Here is a 25,695-nt window from a genome sequence, read left to right as displayed (position 1 = left end):
GCCAGGAATGCCCTCTTTTACAGTGCTAGTCTGCTTTTGATGTCCTCCTTCCTCCATCCACCATTGGTTATTTTGCTGTCCTGGTAGCAGAATCCCTTAACTTCATCTACTTTGTGAGCATCAATCCAGATATTAAGTTTCTCGCTGTTCTCTTTTTTGCTGCTTCTAATTACTTTCGTCATTCTTCGATTTACTCTTAACACATATTCTGTACTTATTAGACTGTTAATTCCATTCAGAAGATCAGGCAATTCATCACTTTCACTGAGGACAGCCATGTCACACCTTGAATTTTAATTCCACTCCCGAATTTCCCTTTTATTTCCATCATTGCTTCTTCGATGAATAGGCTGAACAATTGGGGCGAAACACTTCATCCTGTCCTACACTTTTTAAACCCGAGAACTTCGTTCTCAGCCTTCTATTCTTACGTATTGTTCCCTCTTGGCTCTTCTTGTACGAGTACATGCCATACCTTATCCGTTGCTCCCTATATCTTACGCCTATTTTCCTCAGAATTTCGAACACCTTGCACCGTTTGATATCGTCGAACAATTTTTTCAGATCGACAGATCTTATGAAAGTATCTTGATGTTTGTTTACTCTTGCTTCCCTTATCAACCGCAACGTCAGAATTGCCTGTCTGGTGACTATACATTTCCTAAAGCAAAACTGATCGTCATCTAACACACTCTCAATTTTCTTTTCCATTCTTCTCTGTATTATTCTTGTCACCAACTTGAATGCATTACTTGTTAAACTGATTGTGCGATAATTATCACACTTATCAGCTCTTACAGTCTCCGGAAATGTGTGGATGATGTTTTTCCGAAAGTCACGTAGTGTATTGCTGGATTCATACATTCTACACATGTACGTGAATAGAAAGCCTTTAGAAATTCTGATGGAATATTAAATATCCCTTCCGCCTTATTTGATCGTAAGTCTTGCACAGCTCTTCTAAATTCTAGTACTGTGTACCCTACCTCTTCTGAATTTACTCCTGTCTCTTCTTCTACCACGACAGACAAATCTCCCCATCATGGAGGCCTTCTACGTACTCTTTACACCTATCCGCTCTCTCCTCTGCATTTAACAGTGGAATTCCCGTTGCACCCTAAAGTTACCACCCCTGCTTTTAACTTCATTGAAGGTTGTTTTCATTTTCCTGTATGCTGAGTCTGTCCTTCCGACAATCATTTTCTTTTCGATTTCTTCACATTTGTCATGCAGCCATTTCGTCTTAGACTCCCTGCCCTTCCTGTGTATTTCATTCCTCAGAGTCTTGTAGTTCTGTATTTCTAAATTTCCCTGAATATTTTTGCACTTTCTTTTTTCACCGAATTATTTTTTCTGTTACCCACGGTTTGTTTACACTTACCTTCTTTATACCTGTGTTTTTATTTCCAACTTTTGTGACTGTTTTTTTAGAGATGTCCTTTACTCTTCAACTGTACAGCCTACTGAGCTATTCCTTATTTCAGTATCCATAGCCTTAGAGAACTTCAAACATATTTCTTCATTCTTTAGTATTTCCGTATCCCACTTCTTTGGATATTGGTTATCCTTCTCTAATCCCGTAATCTTCAGCGTACTCTTCATCACTACTACATTGTGACTTGAGTCTATATCTGCTACTGGGTACGCACTACAATGCAGTATGTGATTTCAGCATCTCTATCTGGCCACAATGTAATCTAACTGATATCTAGCCGTCAGTCGCGGCCTTTTCCAAGTGTCCTCATCCTCTTGTGATTCTTGAACAGAGTATTCACCATTACTAGCTGAAATTTATTACAGAACTCTGTCAGTCCTTCTCCTCTCTCACTCCTAATAGAATCCCATATCCTCCCGTAACCCCTTCTTCCGTTCTTCCGCGCCTTCCCTTGCAATCACACTCTAGCCTCGCATGACTATTGGAGTCTCATCCCCGTTTGCATACTGAATTACCTGTTCAGTGTCCACAAGTACTTCTTCTTTCTCTTCATCTTCAGCTTGCGACGTCGGCATATGTACCTGAACTATTGTGGTCGGTAATGGCTCAAATGGCACTGAGCACTATGGGACTTAACATCTGAGGTCATCAGTTCCCTAGAACTTAGAACTACTTAAACCTAACCTAAGGACATCACACACATCCATGCCCGATGCATGGACCGTAGCGGTCGCGCGGTTCCAGACTGAAGCGCCTAGAACAGCTCAGCCACTCCGGTCGGCTTGTAGGTATTGGTTTGGTGTCGATTCTGATGAGAACAACCGTACTATGAACTGTGCACAGTAACTCACTGTGTGCTCTACCTTCCTTCACAACGAATCTTACTCCCTTTGTACCATTTTCTGCTGCTGTTTGTATTACCTTATAGTCTTCTGACCAGAAAGCCTCGTCGGTTTTCCATTCACTGATCTTTACTATGTCTAGCCTTCCCATTTTCCCTGTCAGATTTTCTAACATCGCTACGACGCCCAAGTTTCTGAGATTCAACGCCACGACTCGTAGAACGTTATCCTTTCGTTGGTTATTCAGTCTTTTCTCTCATAGTTGCCTTCCCCTTGGCTGTCCCCCTCCGGTGGTCTGAAAAGCGTCTATTCCGGAATATTTTGCGAAAGGAGGATACACGTGTGTCTTTAATCCAGTGGTTCCCACTGCCTTCTGCATCATCATTGCGTTGATTATTGCTGATTCGTCTGTCTTTAGGGGGTTTCCCATCCCATGGGCAATGCTGATTTTCATGCAAAGTGTAAGCGGTGGCGGGGTTTGAACATGACGTAAGACCTTTAGATTAGCAACCAAAGACGCTACTTCCAGGCCACGGGTGTCCGTGCATATAAGACATCTTATCGCACTGCCTGCAGCTACTCTAGTTTCACGATAAACTCCACGACAGACTGTTTCACATTCGTTCGCATGCTAGCAATTTCCATCAGGTCTCATCTCCCAGTTACACATATGATGCTACATACAGTTTTTAAGAGTGGACACTTAGCTGAACGTCATGCACGGAATGTAATTCCCATGAAGTTCGCCTTCGATCTTGATGGAGCGAAACTTCGTGTTCACTGAGGCGCGCCATGTTTCATTTGGTGTTCATGGTGCAAGTTAATGTTTGGTGTTGAATATTTCTTCAATGCCACGATGTCCGTTTTGTGAAGGGTAATACATAATTCCATAGAAGATTGATCTCTGCACCTCCCGGGCACTCATTGTTTGTCGCCCTTTTAATGCATACGGAGTGTCATCAGCAGCTAATATTTTTCCTGTCATAATTGTTAAAACAAAACTTTCAAATGAGTTTCACTATTGACCGAGCTTACGACCTCGCCCTCAAGGGATGTAAGGAGCTGTATATTCCAGTTTCTCTCTTGTCAATATTGTTGTCCAAATTGTGTAAATATAGGGTTATTCGTAGGTCCCTCCGCGGTTTCACAACACGATTGTGCGAAAATTACACTAAAGTGGCAAGAGTCGTGGTCAAGATAATCACACATCAGATGGCGGTAGTGTGGCGTACACAGGTATGAAAGGAGAGTGCGTTGGCGGGACTGCCATTTATACCTTGGTTATTCCTGTGAAAAGGTTTCTGGCGTGATTATGGCCCCACGACGGGAACTAACAGACTTTGAATCCGGAATGGTAACTGGAGCTAGACGCATCGGGCATTTCATTTCGGATTTTGTTACGGAACTCAATATATCGAGATCCACAGTGTCAAGAGTGCGCCGACAGTACAAAATTTCAAGCATGGAGAACGCAGTGGCCGACAGCCCTCACTTAACGAGAGCAGCGGCGTTTCCTGAGAGCTGTCACTGCCAACAGACAAGTAACAGTGCGTGAAACAGCCGCAGAAATCAGTGCTGAACGTACGACGACCTTATCCGTTAGGACAGTGCGGTGAAGTTTGGCGTTAATGGGTTATGGCAGCGGACGACCGACGCGAGTGCCTTCGCTAAGAGCGAGGTATCGCCTCCAGCACTCCTCCTGGACTAGTGACCACATCGGTTCGACCCAAGACGACTGGAAAACAGTGGCCTCGTAAGGTAACTCCCGATTACGGTTGGTAAGAGCTGAAAGTAGGGTTCAAGTGTGTCACATACCCAACGAAGCCACGGACCCTAGTTGACAACAAGGCACTTTGCAAGCTGGTAGTGGCGCCATAATGGTGTGGGCTATGTTCACATAGAATAGACTGAGTCCTCTGGTCGTATTGAATCGATCAGTATATGGAAATGGTTATGTTCGGCTACTTCGAAACAATTGGCAGTCATTTATGGACTTAATTTTTATGGCTGGCATTACGCCATACCACCGGGCAACAGTTGTTGGTGATTGGTTGGAAGAAATTTCTGAGAATTGGAGCGATAGGTCAGACCACCCAGATCGCCTGGAATGAATCTCATGAAAAGTTTATGAGACATAGACGGGAGACCAGTTCGTGCATAAAATCCTGCACCAGCAACACTTTCGCAAATCTGGACGTCTGTAGATTGTTTGCTACAAAAGACACCATAACAGAAACGAAGGTCCACAAGTAAAACTTAAATGGCCTTCGCCATGTTGCTACTGCGGATAAAACGTGAAACGCGGTCGACAGCCTGCGCGTCATGTGCGAAAATGGCTGACAACGCAGACTGAAAACAAAAGCGGGAACGTAAATGATTAAAAAATGAGCATGCCGTCAGGAAGTGGTGGACAGTTAAAACTTGGGCGCAATGCGTACAAAGTGGTGTTGGGGGAGTGCCACTTAACGGAAGGCGATGGCTAAAAGTGCAGTGCCCAACACGCAACCTAGTTAAAATGACCTCCTCCTGGCGAGAGAACCGAGAGGATGTCGACCAAGCCGCTGGGAGAGGCTTAATAATCCAGAGCTTATTCCCTTGGAGGGAGGACCAATGGCGATGCCAAAGTAACACAACCTCCTGACAGACTGCAACACAGAGATCACTGGAGGGAATATAGGAACTTGTGTGCTGAGGTACGAGGATTACACTTTTGGCAGCAGCGTCAGCAGCCTCGTTTCCTGGCGGATCGATATGACCAGGAACCCATATAAACAGCACAGTCGCTTCACCAAGAGTGAGCAAGTGATAGTTTCGGCACACTGCTCTTCGCCCTGTACCAGGACACGGAATATCGAAAAACTTTGGTGTGAATGACGAAGGCACACCCGACACCACGGTCAGTCCGAGACCCCTCAGTGAACACAAAGGTACTGTCGCGAAGTTCCATGGGAATATTGTGAAACTGAAGACGATAGATCGAGGCAGGAGTCGTGTCCCTAGGAAGCGAATGAAAGTCAAAGTTAACATGGGCCACTTCACAAAGCCAAGGTGATGGAGGGTTCACATCCACCAGGATGTGAACCCTGTGGAGTTAAGCTGCCAGAGCAAGAGTCGAAAGCGGACTTCAGGAGGTAATAGAGAAGAGGGACGCACCTCATACTGGCTATCAAAGGAATCATCGAAGAAGGAGGCATAGGGTGGGTGACCAAGCATGGCAGACAAACGGAAATGCCTACCTGCAGAGGAGAAAGTCACAGCGGCAGGACAGTGGTAGTTCAGCAGCTTCAGCATACAGACTCTCAACTGGGCTGGTGTAAAAGGCGCCAGTGGCGAAATGAATGCCACGATTGTGGATAGTGTTGAGATGGTGTACGAAGGGCGGACGTGCAGACGCATAAACAAAGCACCAGTAGTCTAGATTCGAACAGACAAGGGACCAGTACAAACGGAGGAGGGTGGTTCAATCTGCACCCTAGCAAGTACCATTGAGGAGAAGTAGGACATTGAGGGACCGCTTACAGCAGGATGCCGGGTAAGACACATGGGAAGACCAAGAGAGTTTCCTGTCGAGCATGAGCCTCAGCAATTTCGTAGTTTCAACTAACGGAAAGCAACAGGCCCAAGATGTAAATATGGTGGGGGAAACCAATTGCACCACCAGAAATTCATACAGACGGTTTTGTCAGTGGAAAAACGAAAGCTGTTGTCAATGCTCCAGTGGTAAAGTCGGTCAAGACATCGCTGAAGATGCTGCTCAATGAGACAGGTCCGTGGAGAACTGCAACAGATGGCAAAATCGTCAACAAAATGGGAGCCGGAGATGACCGGCGGAAGACAGGCCATTATAGGCTTAATGGTGATAGCAAAGAGGGCGACGCTCAAGATGGAAGCCTGAAGCGCACCGGTTTCCTGGATAAAGGTGTCCGACAAGGCAGATCCCACACACACCTTGAAAACTCCGGCTTTTAAAAATTACTAAAGGAAATGGGGCAGACGCCACAGAAGCTCTACGTGTAAAGAGTATGGAGGATACCAGTACTCCAGCAGGTGTCGTAGGCCTTCTCAAAATCGGAAAACACGGGCACACTCTGGGATTTCCGCAGAAAATCAAAGTAACGAGATGGTAAACTGCAGAACGGCTCGCTCGAAATCCACACTGAGCAGTCGTTAGTAAATTGCGAGACGAGCCACCATACCAGTTGGGCATGTATCATACGTTCCATCACATTTGCAAACACAGCTGGTGAGAGAGATGGGGTAGTAGCTAGAAGGAAGGTTTTTGTCCTTACTGGGATTTGATATGGGTATGACTGTGGCTTCACACCAACGTCCGGGGAATGTGCCCTCTGCCCAGGTGTAGGTATAGGAGATAGCAAAGACACCTCTGATACTGAAATTGGTGAATAAATGTTGGTCCCAGAGAGCCATTGAAGTTCGCCCACACGACAGAGGAAGGGGTGGAACTGTTAAAAGATTTAGTGAAAGGAATCCAGCTAGCTTTTTTGCTATCCCGAAGAACACGACAACACTTCGTACGTGTCTGTTTATAATGAACGCAGTTTTCCATCGTAGGATGACGGTTAAAAACGCTGAGAGCACTTCTCCGCGCGCGAATTGCGACGCAACATGCCTCAGTCCACCAAGGGACTGGGACACGGAGTGGTAAAGAGGAAGTGCGAGAAATGGAACGTTGTGCAGCAGTAAGGTAACATTTGTGAGATATTCCATCTGGTCATCTCCGATCTTGTTCTCCGAAGCTCGCTAGGGAGGAGTAAAGCCACCAGTCAGACTTAATGAGCTGTCATTTGGGTGTGCACGCAGATGGGTAGGAGTCAACAAACGGATAGCACATGGTAAATGGTCGCTCGAGTAGGTGTCAGAACGGACCCCTCAAAAAAATGGTTCAAATGGCTCTGAGCACTATGGGACTCAACTGCTGAGGTCATTAGTCCCCTAGAACTTAGAACTAGTTAAACCTAACTAACCTAATGACATCACAAACATCCATGCCCGAGGCAGGATTCGAACCTGCGACCGTAGCGGTCTTGCGGTTCCACACTGGGACCCCTCAAGAACATGGGCAAGCTGGGTAGTGCAGAAGGATAGGTCGAAATGAGAATAGGTGTGCGAGGAGTTGGAAAGGAATGTGGGTGCTCCAGTGGAGGAGATTGAATTGAATAAGATCAGCCAAGAGGGCAGCTCTCTGACAGGTTCTGGGAGTACCCCAGAGGGGATGATGCGCATTAAAGTCACCGATAGCAGAAAGGAGGGAGGTAGCAGCCCAGTAAGCTGAAGGAAATCTGTCCTGAGGACATTAAATGACGGAGGGACATAAATGGTACAGAGGGGAAAAGTCAGATGAGGAAGGTAAAGGCGAATTACAAGAGCTTGAAGGTAGGACGCCAGAGAGATGAGTTGACTATTAGCGTCATCCCGTATAAGCTGCATGACGCTCCCTTGAGATGGAATGCCGACCTCAAATCAGTCGTGAGGATGCAATTACGTTTCCTAAAAACAGAATAGAAGGGGACGCTGCGATGCTAAAAGCAGCAGTAAAACCTCTTTGTGGGACTGAAGGCCGTGAACGTTCCATTGGAGGAGATTCATGACGAGAAACAAATGAAGGGTTCTCACCTCGGCGGCTGCCGAGTGATAGCCTCCGAAGACTCGCTGCTACAGGGCACAGAAGCAGGAGAACCCTGCTCTATGAGGTCCGCAGAGGCATCGGCTTGCTTGTCCTATCGGTCTGTGAAGTCCAACACAGAAATACGTTTGGTGGTGGGCACCGGCAACATGAAGGGCAGTCTGGCTAAGGTATCATGTAGCAGCAGCGTCGAAGCGAATCTTCGAGTCGGCGAAGGAGAAGACCGTCTGCCTTTGTTGGACTTCTTCGAGCCCTTCCGGTTAGCAGAGGACTCAGACGTTCGTTGGCTGGACGGACGTAGGAAGCCTTCACGGGAGTACTCCTCCTGTCCTTTCCAGCCTACCGGTTGTGTAGCTGGTGGCTTCACCTGTAGAGGTGAAAGTTTGATTGCTTGTTGCACAGCTGGATGAGGGGATCGCGATGCTACCTTGACACTGGGCGATTTCACAACCTCACAGCCGAATTTCATATCGCATGTCTGCGCGGCCATGTCCTTCACGGAACTAGAGGTAATAAGAACAGAACTGTGAGTGCCAGCCGAGAGAACGAGTAAAAATGGTTCAAATGGCTCTGAGCACTATGCGACTTAACTTCTGAGGTCATCAGTCGCCTAGAACGTAGAACTAATTAAACCTAACTAACCTAAGGACATCACACACATCCATGACCGAGACAGGATTGGAACCTGCGACCGTAGCGGTCGCTCGGCTCCAGACTGTAGCGCCTAGAACCGCACGGCCACTCCGGCCGGCGGAGAACGAGTAGCCAATAAGCTGCGAGAGACTGGGTAACGCATTTTTTTTTCCTTTATCCAGATCTCCTGGACGTTCCACTCATCAAGATACACGGGACAATTGCGAGAGGAGGCGGCATGGCCGCCAGTGCAGTTGATACAGCGGGGAGAAGGAAGTGGACAATCGCCCTGGTGCGCATCCCTACCACAGGTTACACATTTAGCTGGGAGTCAACAAGAATTTCTAGTGTGGTTGAAACGATGACACTGGTAGGTGCACATCAGGTTCAGAATGTACCATCCGACTGTGATAATTTCATAGCCTTCTCTGATCTTGGGCCGGCGGGATGGGCGAGTGGTTCTAGGCGCTACAGTCTGGAACCGTACGACCGCTACAGTCGCAGGTTCGAATCCTGCCTCGGGCATGGATGTGCGTGTTGTCCTTAGGTTAGTTAGGTTTAAGTAGTTCTAAGTTCTAGGGGGATGATGACCTCAGTAGTTAAGTCCCATAGTGCTCAGAGCCATTCGAACCATCTGATCTTGGACGAAAACACCACTCTATCAAAGGTGAGAAAAAGGGTGTGCGTTTGCACTAAGGAGGAATCAACCTTTTTCATCACCCGATTAATGACAATGACATCCTGATCAGAGAGGTATGATTGGGTTTCGGCCTCCGTCAAACCGTCGAGCAGCCTAGTATAAATAACACCACTGGAATAATTCACAGTTCAATGGACCTCAACACGAACAGGGTAATTGCAGAGATACAAGGCGCCAAGCAGTTGTTGCGCTTGCGAATCCGAAGTAGTCAGTGAAAGCAAAGTGCTATTCCGTAAACGAGAGCAGGATTTCACAGGGCCAGTTCCCTCCAGCACTATTTGAGGCATCAGTTGAGTGCATGTCATGTCGTGTGCGGCACTTCCGCGTGCTACCGGGGGCCGTACACGATATTAGGCAGGTGTACCAGTTTCTTTGGCTCTTCAGTTTATAAATAAGTGACACGTCAGATATTTCACACTTATTTTAAACTGCAGCCGACACAACAAAACATTCACCTCTCACATTGTTTATCTATACACTGTGCAAAAGCGCATTGTTTACAGATTCGAGACCACTACCAGAGATGTCACTGCGGATGTTACATTTAAAATTATGGCGTGCACCTTCTTGTGGAGCTACGTGTACGTTATAACTACGGCCGAAGGATTATCATGATCCAGCAATTTCTAATCTTGCTCGAGGTTACAAATGGTTCCACCACTACGCAAAAGCTGCTTGAGAGGTTCATCGTTGTAGAACTAGTTTTGGTAACACTGCTTCGGAATTGCTGTACGTGTAAATTGGATCTGAGATCCGAGTTGCATTTATATGTTTTACGCAGACAAAGATGTTGATTTATTAAAGTCAAAGAATAAAAACAGCAAATGGAATACACAGAAAAGAAAATGTCTAATTTAAACAAGTCACGTTTCAGGCTGTAGGAGAATTTCGGACATCGTAGACTAGGATACTTCTTGCGGGATTGCTCGTATACATCCAGAACAGACACGTCCACATGATGCTCAAACGATCGTCGTTGTTGTTGTTTGAACTGCCCTGTCTACAAAGATCACCAAGTACGAATGAAGTATTACTGCTTAACGTGACGAACATTCAGGAGAAATCACATACCCGAAGTAGGCAGCAAAGTCCGCAGGTATTAACTCCGATGTAGATCTCTGAAACTACCGAATGCCAAAGAGCAAACATCATTGCCTTAACCCACACCTAATGGAAGACTTATATGAGTTTTCGTGGTCGAAGGAGTCCTGATCTGGATAGTCATAAGACACTGATGGATATGTATCAGTAATGGAATTAATTTGGTTGGTTGGATTACGAGCATCAGAAATACAACAGCTCCGTCCAGCTCCACTCACCTGTACAACAGCAATATCGTAATCCAGTGTTCTGGCATTGAAAGATCCGTGCATGTAGCCAGATGAGGCTTGAAGGACGGTGCCACCACTTTCTCGAGTTGACGAGCCAGCTCGGAAACTCATGAGAGGGAGACTATAGGCCTCCACACAGTGAGCGGCCGTCAGCACCCAGTTGGAACTGATGATGGACGCTCCGCAGTGGAGCGAACCGCTAAACTCGAACGCCAGTTGCCAGGGGTAGTTAGCTATGTCGGCGTCGGATCCCCCAATGACCCTGCTACTTCCCCTGCTCCAGAGTCTGGCGGGTGCTGGCAAGGCTACAGCAGAGCCCAGCATGTACGTAAACCACAGGACGAGGCGCAGCATTGTGGGAAAGGCGACTGTAATGTGATGAGTCGCCAGTCTATATATACAGTTGTACCAGCCAAGAATGGCACCTTATCTCTTGTCTGCAGTGCTGTGTGCTTGAGATCTGTAAAGCTATATTAGCTATTTAAGGGCTTCCGGATCCCGATAAAATCAGTGGTCAATGTCACCTATGACGCACATACAGATTGGTTGCAGAATGTTTCTAAATCACGCAGACATACATCTGCTGAAATCTTCGTGCTTGTTCGGACCCACGTCCTTTGTTCTACAAACGAACGTCAGTTGTTAATCTTACAAGTGGCTATCTTCTTCGCAGTCTTATCTCACACTAGACTAGTGTACTCCGAGAGTCATTCCATGCTACGTTCATTTTTTCAGTTTCTTTCCTTCCCTTTATCATTATTTTTCGTTTCCGCTTTATTTCTTTTTCGCTTCTTCTTTAAACACCGAACTTTTGTTAACAGTTTTCCACCGAACTATTTCTCTCTCTAATAACTTCATCGTGACTCTACTGTTACATCGAGTACAGATCAAACGGAAATAAATAATCATGAAAAGAGAAAGGCGGTAAAAAGTTGATCAGTCGCCGTAAAGACGTCCCCTCAAAACTATATAGGAAACCACTACCATCTACTACTAACAGAGCCACGATTCAAAATAAAATGCTTGCTGTACATTAGACTCTTAACCAGTCGGAGATGTTCTGACTTACTCGCAAGCATAATGTACTCTTGGGATTCGACTTTCAACGAAGAGCCAGAAAGATTGTTTTAGAGCCTTTTACTGTTGGGTATCATCCTTAAAGTAGTCCATACACAGAGAGTAGTTTCAGCAGCAGTTCGTGCGTCACAAGGAACTATTTGCAAGTGAGATGACGATTTCGGAAACAAGGAAATATTCATTGGAAACTAGTAGAAGATAAAGGCCGACCGAAGTGGCCGAGCGGTTCTAGGCGCTACAGTCTGGAACCGCGCGACCGCTACGGTCGCAGGTTCGAATCCTGCCTCGGGCATGGATGTGTGTGATGTCCTAAGGTTAGTTAGGTTTAAGTAGTTCTAAGTTCTAGGGGACTGATGACCTAAGAACTTAAGTCCCATAGTGCTCAGAGCCATTTGAACCATTTGGAAGAAGATGAAGAGTTCTCAGTGGTACTGATCCACAGTCTTTTTAAACGATAATCGCCAAAAAATGGTTCAAATGGCTCTGAGCACTATGGGACTTGACTTCTGAGGTCATCAGTTCACTAGAACTTAGAACTACTTAAACCTAACTAACCTAAGGACACCACACACATCCATGCCCGAGGCACGATTCGAACCTGCGACCGCAGTGGTCTCGCGGTTCCAGGCTGTAGCGCCTAGAACCGCACGGCCACTCCGGCCGGCCGATAACCGCCATTTGACTATATATTAGTGTATTTTTCTTCTGTACAATCTACATTTCGGCTTTCACGCCACAATCGAACACAATGTTCTTATATCATTAACACAATTTTGTTGTGTACTTCGCACGATGACAAATACATAAAATGGTTCAAATGGCTCTGAGCACTATGGGACTTAACAGTTGTGGTCATCAGTCCCCTAGAACTTAGAACTACTTAAGCCTAACTAACCTAAGGACAACACACACATCCATGCCCGAGGCAGGATTCGAACCTACGACCGTAGCGTTCGTGCGGTTCCAGACAGAAGCGCCTAGAACCGCTCGGTCACCCTGGCCGGCTGCAAATACATAGTTCAATACGTTTGCTTAAACATTATATCAGTGTTAAGTGAATATATTGAACTGTCTATTGGTCATCCTGCACAGTATACACGAAAATTATGTTAATGGTCTAAGAACATTGTGCTCGATAATGGTGTAAAAGCCGAAATCTACATTCTACAGAAGAAAAATATTGGAAATTTGACGTACGATCTTATGGGACCAAACTGCTGAGGTCATCGGTCCCTAAGCTTACAAATTAAACTAACTTACACTAAGGACAATACACGCACCCGTGCCCGAGGGAGGACTCGAACCTCCGACGAAGGGAGCCGCACGGACCGTGACAAGACGCCTGAGACCGCGCGTCCACCCCGCGAGGCGGAAACATATTGTAACACAGTTTAATGAAGATATATTCTTTTTTAAGACAAGTAGAAGATAGACAAAGAGCATCCGTCTGACAGCACGTCAGATGCTTGTTTACTACATTGCGAATAGCGATAGTTTCCAGGAGCACTTACAGTTGTCTTCTAACTAGGAATGTCTGCATAGTGTACCGAAAGCTCTGCGCCGTTAGGTCTATTCGCCAGATGTTTACGAATGCTTGCGTTTTGTCCGCAGTGCGTCGGAGCAACTCTTTTTGAAATGTATACTGTACAACTAAATTCACAGTATTAATAATAGCCTACCGACTATGGCAAATTCACAGTACACGTAACAGAAGGAATGATTTGATAATAATTACGCGAATTACTACAGGAGTAGGCCTATGGGGAGATGCCGTCATAATTTTGTAGTAAAATATATTTCTGCAGAGTAGTGACACACTTTGACGACCGCTCTGTTAGTCATAACGCCTACAGTTCCTAATTATATGCAATCTGACTCAATTTACAGACGATAATTACACAGCCGAATCAACGTCTATTGGGTAGCTATAACTAAACATTCCGTACTTAAGCCAGCGTAGACGGAAAGCTACACTATGTGATCAAAAGTATCCGGACACCCCCAAAAATGTACGTTTTTCATATAAGTGCATTGTGCTGCCACCTATTGCCAGGTACTCCATATCACCGAACTCAATAGTCATCAGACATCGTGAGAGAGCAGAATGAGGCGCTCCGCGGAACCCACGGACTGCAAACGTGGTAAGGTGATTGGGTATCACTTGTATCACATACGTCTGTACGTGTGATTTCCAATACTCCTAAACATCCCTAGGTCCACTTTTTCTGATGTGATAGTGAAGTGGAAACGTGAAGGGATACGTACAGCACAAAAGCGTACAAGCCGACCTCGTCTTTTGACTGACAGAGATCGTGGACAATTGAAGAGGATCGTAATGTGTAATAGGCAAACATCTATCCATACCGTCCAACAGGAATATCAAACTGCATCAGGATCCACTGCAATTACTATGACAGTTAGGCGGGAGGCGAGAAAACTCAGATTTAATGGTCGAGCAGCTGCTCATAAGCTATACATCACACTGGTAAATGCCAAACGACGCATCGCTTCGTCAAACGGGCGTAAACATGTGACAATTGAATAGCGGAAACACATTGTGTGGAGTGACGAATCACGGTACACAATGTGGCGATCCGATGGCAGGGTGTGAGTATGGCGAATGCCCGGCGAATATCATCTGCCAGCGTGAAAAAGTGCCAACAGTAAAATTCGGAGTCGGTGGTGTTATGATGCGGTCGTGTTTTTCATAGCGTGGGCTTGCACCGCTTGTTGTTTTGCGTGGGACTATCACAGCACAGGCGTACATTAAGCACCTTCTTGCTTCCCACTGTTGAACATCAATTCGTGAATGGCGACTGCACCTTTCAACACGATCGAGCACCCGTTCATAATGCACGGCTTGTGACGGAGTGGTTACACGACAATAACATCCCCGTAATAGACTGACCTGCACAGAGTCCTGGCCTGTATCCTATAGAACACCTTTGGGATGCTTTGGAACTCCGACTTCGTGGCAGGCCTCGCCGATTGACATCGATACCTCTCCTCAGTGTAGCACTCCGTGAAGAATGGGCTGTCATTCCCCAAGAAGCCTTCCAGCACCTTATTGAACGTATGCCTGCGAGAGTGGAAGCTGTCAGCAAGGCTGCGGGTGGATCAACACTATATCGAATTCCAGCATTACCGATGGAGGGCGCCACGAGCTTGTAAGTCATTCTCAGCCAGGTGTCCGTATACTTTTGATCACAAAGTATATTTACCGTACGGAATGATTTTGAGTGAGTATGCCGCAGGATTTGCGTCGTTAGTAATGTTAGTGTCGTGACTCACCGTTAAACGCCAATAGCTGTACGGCAACGTAAGTTTGAAACACAAGCATCAGTGTGCATCACAGTTGCAGAAAGTCGACATTGGTCTGGACAAGGTGAAAAGGGCTTTACTCTTGAAGCTGTTTTACGAAAACAACAACAGCATTAATGCTAACTCATTAAAGGAGCCGGCCGCTGTGGCCGAGCGGTTCTAGGCGCTTCAGTCCGGAAGCGCGGCTGCTACGGTCGCAGTTTCTAATCCTGCCTCGGGCATGGATGTGTGTGATGTCCTTATGTTAGTTAGATTTAAGTAGTTATAAGTCTAGGGGACTGATGACCTCAGTTGTTAAGTTCCATAGTGCTTAGAGCCATTTGAACCATTTTTTCATGAAAGGAATAGGGAGAGGTCCTCTTTCTGCAGAACGTTTCTGTTGAAAAAGTTACTGTGACCATTGCTGAGAACACTGGACGCAATGTGGGATCTTCAAGCATAGCACTAGGTGTGTCGCAACAGCTAAAAATTCAATGGTCCCCCGCTCGGAAAGTGCTGCGAATAATTGTGAAATGCTGTCTCTAATGCGGTTCCAGACTGTCGTGGATGCAAGTTGGTTGTCACGGTGAGCACCGTCTGTAACCGGAAGCACGACGATGGTACGCAATAAGCAAACGTTGTCTACAAACTGCCTATTGGCTTCTGTCTCGGGTTCTTCGGCCGACGTTCATCTAATGATTTTTCTGACGTTTCGCCAGCACGAGTGGCTGGCATTGTCAAAGCTTCACCCTCGATTGCCGGTGGTGAACTGGAGGCGAGCTCGCGGCCGCAGACTATATGTACCTGGCGCGCCAACGTCCGAGGGCTTCTCCGCGGTCATTTCCGGTGCGGTTCTCCTCTTGCTACCTGCGACGGTCGTTCGCTGCAGTACGGGAAGCCAGGATCCGTTTACCTTAAGGCTTTCCTCTTTCTTGTTGAAACTGTTCGCGTGTTTTTGTATTTCTACAGCTTCTCTGAACAAGCGCGTGTCATAGTGCTTCTCTACAGCTAGAACTTCCGTGTCGGCGAATTTTATTACGTGGTCGCTCCCATTCAGTGCGTGCTCTGCCACGGCCGATTTCTCCACCTGCCCCAACCTGCAATGTCGCGTATGCTCTTTGATCCTGGTGTTAATTGATCGTCCAGTCATTCCGACATAAACTTTTCCGCATGTGCATGGTATACGGTATATTCCCGACCTTGCAAGTGGGTCTCTTTTCTCCTTCGCCGATCTAAGACACTCTTTGATCTTCCTTGTCGGTTTGAAAATCGTCTTTACGCCATGTTTGCGCAATGTACGGCCGGTTCTGTCCGTCACTCTGGGAATGTATGGCAGAAAGGCCGTACCCGACATTTCTTTTTCTGGTTCCTTACTTCGCCGAGTGTTGGGCTCTGTTACACTTCTAATGTAATTTGAGGAGTACCCATTGCTCCTCAACAAGTGGCCACGAAAGCCTTAACAATTTTGTAAACGTTGTCTACTCGAGTGGATATTTTAATGTGCTTCTTTCAATGATACGTATATTCGTTATACCTCTTCCGCATATTCTCACAAATGTTTCCATAAAGTTTCATTGTCCAATGATCACTCGTTTTGCATGGGGAGTCTCTCAAGTAGCAAAAATTTTATTGTAACCATATTGAATGTAAATTTAGATCTCAGTGAAGTATTACCTACGTACATTTAATATCACAGTTAAGACTTTCATGGGGAAGAATCCGCAATACAATTTCAATGTCAACACTGGTTACAGCGCCACATACGCTAGCAATGCTATCGAATTCCCTTCGATTGGAGCACCTATTACAATAAATAAAACTGAAAAAACCAGTGACACAAAGCTCAATCCCTTATGCATTCGGATCAACGCAGCTACATTCACAATTACATACACAGTAATTAGAAAACAGAAAATGTAATACCAAGTACTTCCACCATTATCAGCGACAGTACATCCTTCAATTGCATTTCCTGCAAAGCCGCACGTCTTTAGTAACTGTATCACTTTTTCTATTACAATAAGATATGGTTTTCTAGTAAATCTTAATAATAAAACTACTCTTCTGCAAAGAGTAACGATCTGGTTTAATAGGTACCAAATCACTGTACTCTAACAAAAATTTTACTTTTGTAAATTAACCTTGAATATTAGACTTAGTCTTGAAACGAGTGACCAATTATACAAGCAATGTGTAGTCACTGTCTTGGAAATAGTACGGAGCCGGTACACTGACGGAAATATCCATGAAGTTCCAGGGTGCGTATTCCGTCTACAAAAGTACAAACAGGGTTCAAAAATGGTTCAAATGGCTCTAAGCACTATGGGACTTAACATCTAACGTCATCAGTCCCCTAGACTTCGAACTACTGATACCTAACGAAGCTAAGGACATCACACACAACCATGCCCCAGGCAGGATTCGAACCTGGGGCCGGCCGCGGTGGTCTAGCGGTTCTGGCGCTGCAGTCTGGAACCGCGGGTCTGCTACAGTCGCGGGTTCGAATCCTGCCTCGGGCATGGGTGTGTGTGATGTCCTTAGGTTAGTGAGGTTTAAGTAGTTCTAAGTTCTAGGGGACTTATGACCTAAGATGTTGAGTCCCATAGTGCTCAGAGCCATTTGAACCATTTTTGTTTTTCGAACCTGGGACCTGCTCCTAGAACCGCTCGGCCACAGCGGCCGGCGTACAAACAAGGATTCAATCTGTTGGCAGGAGAACCACCGGACACAGGTACACCTACGAAGCATTGGCATCATATAGCACACACATGTTCTGTCAGACATGTCAGGCGGACCTGATATCAGACTGTTGGTTGACACAGTGGCCGTAAATACCCAATTTCGAAGGAACGACAGACGCCAGCCGCAATCGGTCATTGAAATAATTCGATGGTAAAAGCTGAACATTTGTGGTGAACCTGGACATCAAACCGGATGGCCTGCTTAACAGGAGTAGCTGCCTTAGCTCCTTGTCTCACTCAAATTCTCAACTTGTCACATGCTAGTACCATCTACTATCCATTCACCTACCTGCTGGCTGACGGAGAGTCATGTATTTCTGCAAGAGGCTCACATCCTGTTCTGCATCTGCAAAAAAGTTATCAAAGCAGTCACGCGTATATATGCAATTTGGTGGTGGTGGTGGTGGGGGGGGGGGGTGTTCTGTTTTGTAACACACGTCCAAGAGAACAAACACCACACTGTTACTTGACACAAACTCTTGTGCAAGATGCACAACAGCGTCTGAGCCTCTTGCAGGGAATACAGATCTCGCTGCGAGCAAGTAAGTGAATGGACTGTGGACGCTACTAGCGTATAATATTTTGAGATTTCCATCGAATACGTTTCTGGATGGCTGAAGCAGTCTGCTCCTGGCAGTGAAGCGGTGTGGATGTCACATTTTTGTCCCTGCTGTGGTAATATATGTGAGGTGTAGTTGCGATCTGCAGTCGTCTCAGTTCAATTTATCTCGTTCAATGCACCCTCACGTTTTCACAACAAAAATAGACACTGTAGTTTAATGACCTAGCATGTGCAACCAGAAACACTGGAAACTGAATAATTTCTATGGTATGATGTTTGCATCATCAGGAGGTAGTAGGGATTCACCTCTCCATCATGAGTAGTGTGGTCTACGTGAAGCTAGTGGACAATGCAACTTGTGAAACGAACATGTGGGTCTGTGTGTTCGAGTAGCCATGTGAAGTGCCAGCAGAGATGGTGATCACAGCAATGAGACCCTATGACATTGTAATAAGCCACATAGCGGAAAAATGGGCACACTTTACCACATAGCCAGTTCTGGATAGGGTGTGCCAGGTTTTCACATATGGTGCTTCTCGCAACTGCCATCAGGGGACATCAGGGGAGGAAAAGATGTTTCCCATGCATGTACAAGCAATCTCTAACATCTGGTTGTTATTTGTCAACAAAAGCGTCGTCTCCTATCGACCCTGATCAGTCCTGGATGTGGTGGCAGGGCACTACAGACAAACCACACTTTCTGGGCACCTCCACCCCCCCCCCCCCAGCGACAGTTTTTTAATGTGAAAGAGGAATGGCTCCAGAGGAGAGGTTGGTCATCACAGACTTGTTAGTGGTGAGGACTGATGCTGGTTGCCCCAATGGCAACGACCTCCTATCCACTGTGCTCTGAAGCGATGGAAGAAATGCTGACTGGCTCTGACCAGTATCTGGTGTCTACAGGGGACAAAGATCATGACAGTGGCAACCACACCCAGCAGATAGACAGGTCGACATGATTATCAGTTCCCCTAATGGGATTCGATTGGCGGCAGACTCGCAGGAGATCTCTTACAGTGAAATGCTTCTTGGTGATGGACAGTAGGTGGGTTTGGTCTGTGCCTCCACCCTTCAGCTACCTCAAAATTTAGTGATATTACCGTCGCCCAAGATAGGCTGCGTGGGCCGACTATGACAAGGACGTGATGTCTGCAATGGTAGCTAAAGCGATTCCAGTTGCGTCACATCATGGCAGTTAGATACTGATGGATATTGGATGGGACCCATTGTTGACTTTGTGGCTTTCTTTGGGTGTCCCACCTCCACCTCACCCAAAGAGAGCCAACGATACTACCTCCCTGTGTCAGGCATAACAGACTGATGACATCAATACGTTCAAGGGTCAAGCTGCCGATGTTTCGCGACATTTGTGGCTGGCGGATCTCAATGTCGCTTTCCTACAGGAAGCACACCTCATCTACTTCCTATCTATTTATGGATACGACGTTTACAAAGTGCCATTCAGGTGAAGGAAGGCATCGTGACTGATGGTGTGAGCTACCTCTCATCAGTGTTAGAACTTCTACTTACTATCACATATCAGAGCATCAGGAGTGTATGCCACCTCCAGTATGGACAACAGAAGAGACCACTTTAGGTTTATATGGAGGAGGTCGCGCCCTTGCTTGGTGCCTGCTACAATCATATCATCCCAGGGGGGACTTCAATTCTGTCATGTCACTGCAGGGTTGAGATGTCGCATTTTAGAACTTGCCAGGAACTGCAACGCCTAGTACAGGACCTCGATGCCAGACAGGGATGACATATGAGTACATTACCAGACATATGGCGAGCTTTCTTCATTAGGTCTATATCTCCCAGGGATATACAGTTGAGACAGTTGATGCTGAGATATTGACAAAGACCTTTCCCAATCAAGATGCCTACATCTGCGCCATTTCATTCACAAGGCAGAGGATATGTCGAAACAGTGGCTCATGGAAATGAATCTTACCCTGCTCAAGGATCTGTAGGGAGAAGCTAGTGGAGATGTGGAGGATCTGTGTGAGGCAGCCTTTGATGATTGCTTCCACAATCCGGTGGTGGTTCCATTGCACAAAACCTACTCTGCAGCGAGCAACGACGCATTTCGGTCGAGAGACGATCTGTTGGCTTCAGCACACTATGGAATATCATTTTAAACTACTACAAGATATATCTACCCAATAGCCACCGCCATGACGTTAGACTTAGGTTCAACAGTTGGAAGCAAAGATCACTATTCTTCGCACTAAACTACCTCGAGGGCACACTTATGTACATGAATAGTCAAAACCAATCTGTGGTGAACCTTTGCCATCCATCACATTATCTGTGAATGTCACAGATGTCAAAGACCGTAAATCTCCATGCCGCACACACTGGACAGCCAAGTGTCTGACAGCCCAGAACGATATCACCAACGGATCATTTCCGTTGGCTCTAGGCTGCAGAAGACTATGATGAAATCCTCCGATTACTGCCTCAGGATCTTGGTGAAGACCGAGTGACAGTCACGGACCCATATGGCAGCAGACATAGTAGACGCCCTCTGCAAAGGGCAAGCAGCAAATCGCTGAACCCAAATGGTTTCCCAGTAGAATTTTATCATACTTTCCATGAGATTATGACGCCCAAGTGGGTTATGATGTACCAAGAACTGATGACAACTGGAGATGCCAACTGCCTTTGTCGATGGCATCCTTATCTCGGTTCCCAAGCCATCAGCTAGATGGGGAGTTGACCATCACCAACCTCTTAAGCTGCTCAACTGTGATTTCAAGTTATTTGTGAGTTTTCTGACTACCTGCATTCAGAGTGTCCTGCCCCAAATTGTCTCTATGGGCCAGACCTGTCACAGAGGCAACAGCAGCATCCAGATGGCACCTGGTGATTACCAGAATGTCCTTTCACAGGTGGTTGGCGTGTAACGTGCATGAGGCTTTCACATCATTCAACTTTGACCATGATTTTGAGATGCTTTTGATAGGGTATGATGAGCTGCAGAGGGCCTGTGAAGTTTGCTGGCATATGATATGACACCAGCTCTGGAATCTAATTGAAAGCCGTCTCCCCTCAATTAGCGTACTTGGCCACTGGTCTGGTTTTCAGTGCTTGGCACTCTCTTCGATTTGGTGCAGGAGCAGCGTGGTATTTTGTGGTCAACCACAAACATATGAATCGCCACAGAACTCATTCCATATGTATGGAAGATGCTCCATTATGTCTCCGGTCTAGTCTACCTGATATGGATGAACATGTCTGGAGGTGGGTCTGCATTGGAGGTCTGGAGGTTGATGAGAATGATGTTGGCCCTCACCATGCACAATCCCAACTGTAGTGACTCTGACTGCCTTTCTCTTCCTGGATGTGATACTTTATCCACGTACCAAGTTGCCTGCAGTGACATAGATTAAGGTTTTCAGTATGTTGTATCTTTACCAGGATGGTCACAATCACGTTCTCGATTTCGGACTTTCTACTGGAATGATTCACTTGTTTCTGAAATCACCTGCGCTTCCACCAATACTTTGGTAATTATATTGGTAGTGTCTTCCTGGTCCCTTTCCACAGTTGGGTTGTGCCAAGTATGAGATGTGAGCCTTATTTGCGTGTTAATTTTACGGACCAGAACACATGGCAGAACCATATGGTCCCTTTCTTTGTGAAGATGTGCCCAACCGCAATGGCAGGATGTAAGGATCTGCAGATATCTTGTTGCTGGTAGCCATGGGTGTAGCATAAAATCTTGGTTCCACCAGTAAGGAGGTCTTTCCGTTGTATTTATGCTTTAATTTTGTTTTTGCTACTTCAGTACTGTCTTTAACACTAGACTGTGCTGTCTCAACCTGCCTGAAATTGACCACTCCACTTCCTTAAGCTAACTAAAATACAAAAAGGCAGTGTTTCTCGCGTTAAGTGGGAGGTACCTGTTTGAGTTCCGGCCCAACACAAGTTTTCAACTTTCAACATCGAATTACTTCGCCGTCCAGTTGCAACTGGCGACTGTATTTCCTTCGAAAATGTGTCTTATAGTTGTCTTTTATAATGGGGCGATTAATTTCTAAAAGCCATGTAAGATGCGCTGCCATGACCGTAATTTTCTTTCTTTCTTTGATGTAGATTCGAATTCAGATAATCTTTGAAAGAATAAAGGGTGAAAATACTTCTTACATATAGCAATTGAAAATTATCAGTTCATATTGGCTAATATTGTAGCTGTTGTTTAGAGTCGTGCTGTGATAATCAGAGATGTTACACAACTGCTGTGCAGAGGTTTGAAATAATGACTTAGTTTTTCATTGATCAATCAAATGAATTTATATTTTTCATTTTACTTTTAATTATCTTTGATAACTAAACATCTTTTGACACCTTGAAGATCTTACGTATCATAACACTACAGAATCTGCTGTAATAAATTAATATCGTTGTAATTTCTTCAGCTGAGAGATGCATTTTTATTAATATCTCATTGCCGTGTCTGAATTTTAGATTTGATTTCGACCTATCAATTCTTTCACAAAGAATCCTCTAGTAGACAAATATCAAATATTTCAGTTAAAAGTCTTCAGTAAAGATATCATCAGACATCATGTGGACAATTTATTGCTCATTTGCACTGTACATACTACTGCCACATATTAAAAATATTACGTTAGTTAGCAAACGTGTGTAGGCAACATGGCTGGAAATAAACTGATAGCAGATAATCATAACGCTAACATTATTATTTTCATTTGGCTATTTTAATAACTATCAGCAATATCTTGAAGCAGCGATATCCATCTTTTGGCGAGGAATGGTGTTAACTGGGTCCAGCATCTCGAAGTCTGCAAACCACACCAGCAGATCCGTTTGTTGATGCCAAAGTTCTGTGATGAATATGAAGCAAATAGAAAAGTAACACAAACATTTGTGGTATTTGGAAAATAACACTCCATACAACAAAACAGGTGATCGTACATTGAAATAATTTGTATAACTTACATGTTCATACGTAGAAAAGCTAGTGACTCTCGAAGTGGTATAGTTCCAAACGTTGAGACACTATAGTTGGGAAGAATCCAGACACAGCCAACATACAGGGCACCGAAGCATCATTCGTTATAGATACTGAAAGCTGACTAAAGCCAGAAATAAGTTCAGTCCATTTTCTTACCAAGAATCTGAACGTACATGGAAAGGATAGATTAAATTCAGTTGGTGGTAGCGTCTTTATTGCTGCTACAAGTAGTTTATCTTGGAGTGAAATTGAAGTAGATAATTATCTGTGAGTTAGTGTGGACAGAGATTATACACAACAACCGTAATAAATTAACAGTTGGTCAATTTTACCGGACTCCCAACTCAGTTGGTATAATTGCTGAAGGGTTCAAGGGAAAATTAATTTCGATGTTCACTGGTACTCGCCTCATTAAGTTGCAGCTGGTACTTACTTTAATCAACCCTCGATATGTTTGTGGAAATACATTCTTAAAGTCTATAACAGGTATAGAACATCATCCGAAAATGTTCTAAACACTTTCTCCGAAAATGTTTTGAAGAGTTAGTTCAGGAGGTGTCACGAAATGTAAATGCTTGCCATAACATACTACACCTCTTAGTTATAAACAATCCTGAGCAATTAAAGAACGTCATTTTGAACAGTCAGGTTAGTGACCACAAGGTCACTGTAGAAAGACTGAATACTGTACAGAGTGGCTCAGAAGCTCCCATCCAAACAGCAGCAATTCAGCACACAGTATTCCGTTTTGCGTTTCGTGTTTTAAATCACAGTTTATTCTATTATTCCTCCAACTTCAGTATGTATAGGGACTGTGATTTCTGTGTCTGATGAAAGAGATAAAGAAGTTGCTCCTGATGGAACAGCCTGGATAGAAGCAGTGGTTGATTCACAAGGTGCGCGTCTTCCTAATCACAGTATTTTCAGAGAATCTTCTGGACCTACACCACATGCAAAAATAAATGTAAGTGATGAACTAGTATCAATTACTTGGCACTTGTTCATAGACAATTATACAATCAAACATATCTTGAAATGTACTTAACAGACGCACAAAGAGTAGTAGGAAATGCCAGTTGGTCAATAGCCACGGAAGAACTAGGAGCATTTGATGCAATTGTTTATGCTCGTGGTGTGAGTGGTTGCCGAAATACAGACCTTCACAGCTTATGGTCAGATTCCTGGGGCCTACCATTTTATGTGGAAACCATGAGTAGAAATGGAGTCTGTGATATTATGGGATTCCTGAGGTTCGACGATAAGTCTACAAGCTCCGCACGAGCGCTGAATTGGTTTCTGCAGAAATGTCACAACAGACAGTTACTTAACTTCACTCAAACTAGCCAAAAAATTTAAAGAAAAATCAAGCTCCATTGTAGGAACAGTCAATGTAGCAAGAAGAGAAATGCCACATGCTCTGAAGTCCTTGAAGAGTCCTCTGCATTCCATAAAAGTTTTATAACATAACTGTCTATCAAGGAAAGAAAGCAAAACATTTACTTGTAATGTCTTCCCTTCATCCTAGCGTTACTATAAATACAAACGAGAAAAAAACTAAAGAAACTGTGCGTTATTACAAGAAAAAAAAATTGAGGGTTGCATAGTAGACAAAATGGCAAGGCAGTATTCAGTCAAGCTTTCCTCAGGAAGATGACCAGTGCACTCCTTCTACAATATCCTTGACCTAGCAGGAATAGGCTGGCAAGAAGATCAAAGAAGACATTTTATTCAGAAGCTTGTAGATGAACTACTCTCTGAGTATATGAAGAGCCATTTTCCTCGTATGATCACAGACAAGTGTAAAAAGAATGAAAATGAAGATGAAGACGAAATGCCACAGAAGCGCTGTAAATGTCAGTTTCTCAAATTCGGCAAATGTAATAAAACTATTTCCAAGTACAGTGTTTGTAAGAAGATGGTTTGTGGAAAACTGAATACAAATGTGTCAGTTGGCTAAAACAATGAAGTAGTTGAAATTTCTGTACACATGAGAAGATAATTTTTTTATTAATTTAGAACAAAGAAAAGCCTGTCACTTGCTTACACTTGTTTGGGTGTTACCAGGTTTAGTGAAGTTTGCTTATACGTCAATAAATAATATAATTTGCGTCTGTTGTTTTTATTCACAAATCTATTTCTGAAATGGCTACAAATCTTCTGAACATTAAAATATAATAAATGCTTAAAATTTCGAAATAATAGTTCAGAAAACTTTTTTTAAACGGTAGGTGTCAAAATGACCCCTCTGGGCATTCGAGGGGGCAGGCAAAGTCTGGGCGTCCAAGTGTCAATAGGTCAAGCGTCCACTACATGCTGGAGGAGCCTACGCATATATAGTGGGGGCTGTATGAATTGACTGAACGGTGTTTTAGGTTAGAGGGTTCCGTGAAAGGGCAGAAAGGGCTTCAGATTCAAAATGTGCAGGAGGAATAAAGAAAGAGGGTAG

At 44.9% G+C, this 25,695-nt stretch overlaps 1 protein-coding gene across 1 annotated transcript in view; it reads right to left on the bottom strand.

The window, feature by feature from the left end:
* LOC126204207 (transmembrane protease serine 9-like) overlaps positions 1-25,695 on the bottom strand; it is a 78,737-nt gene that overhangs the window by 4,032 nt on the left and 49,010 nt on the right. The window contains exon 4 of the mRNA XM_049938606.1: positions 10,574-11,010. Coding sequence (XP_049794563.1) covers positions 10,574-11,010 — 437 coding nt within the window. The remainder of the gene's footprint in view (positions 1-10,573; positions 11,011-25,695) is intronic.

This window comes from Schistocerca nitens, chromosome 9, assembly GCF_023898315.1.
Source record: "Schistocerca nitens isolate TAMUIC-IGC-003100 chromosome 9, iqSchNite1.1, whole genome shotgun sequence".
NCBI classification, from domain to species: Eukaryota; Metazoa; Arthropoda; class Insecta; order Orthoptera; family Acrididae; genus Schistocerca; species Schistocerca nitens.
Note: the sequence above shows the minus strand (reverse complement) of the source record. Positions and strands in the feature narration are given on the sequence as shown.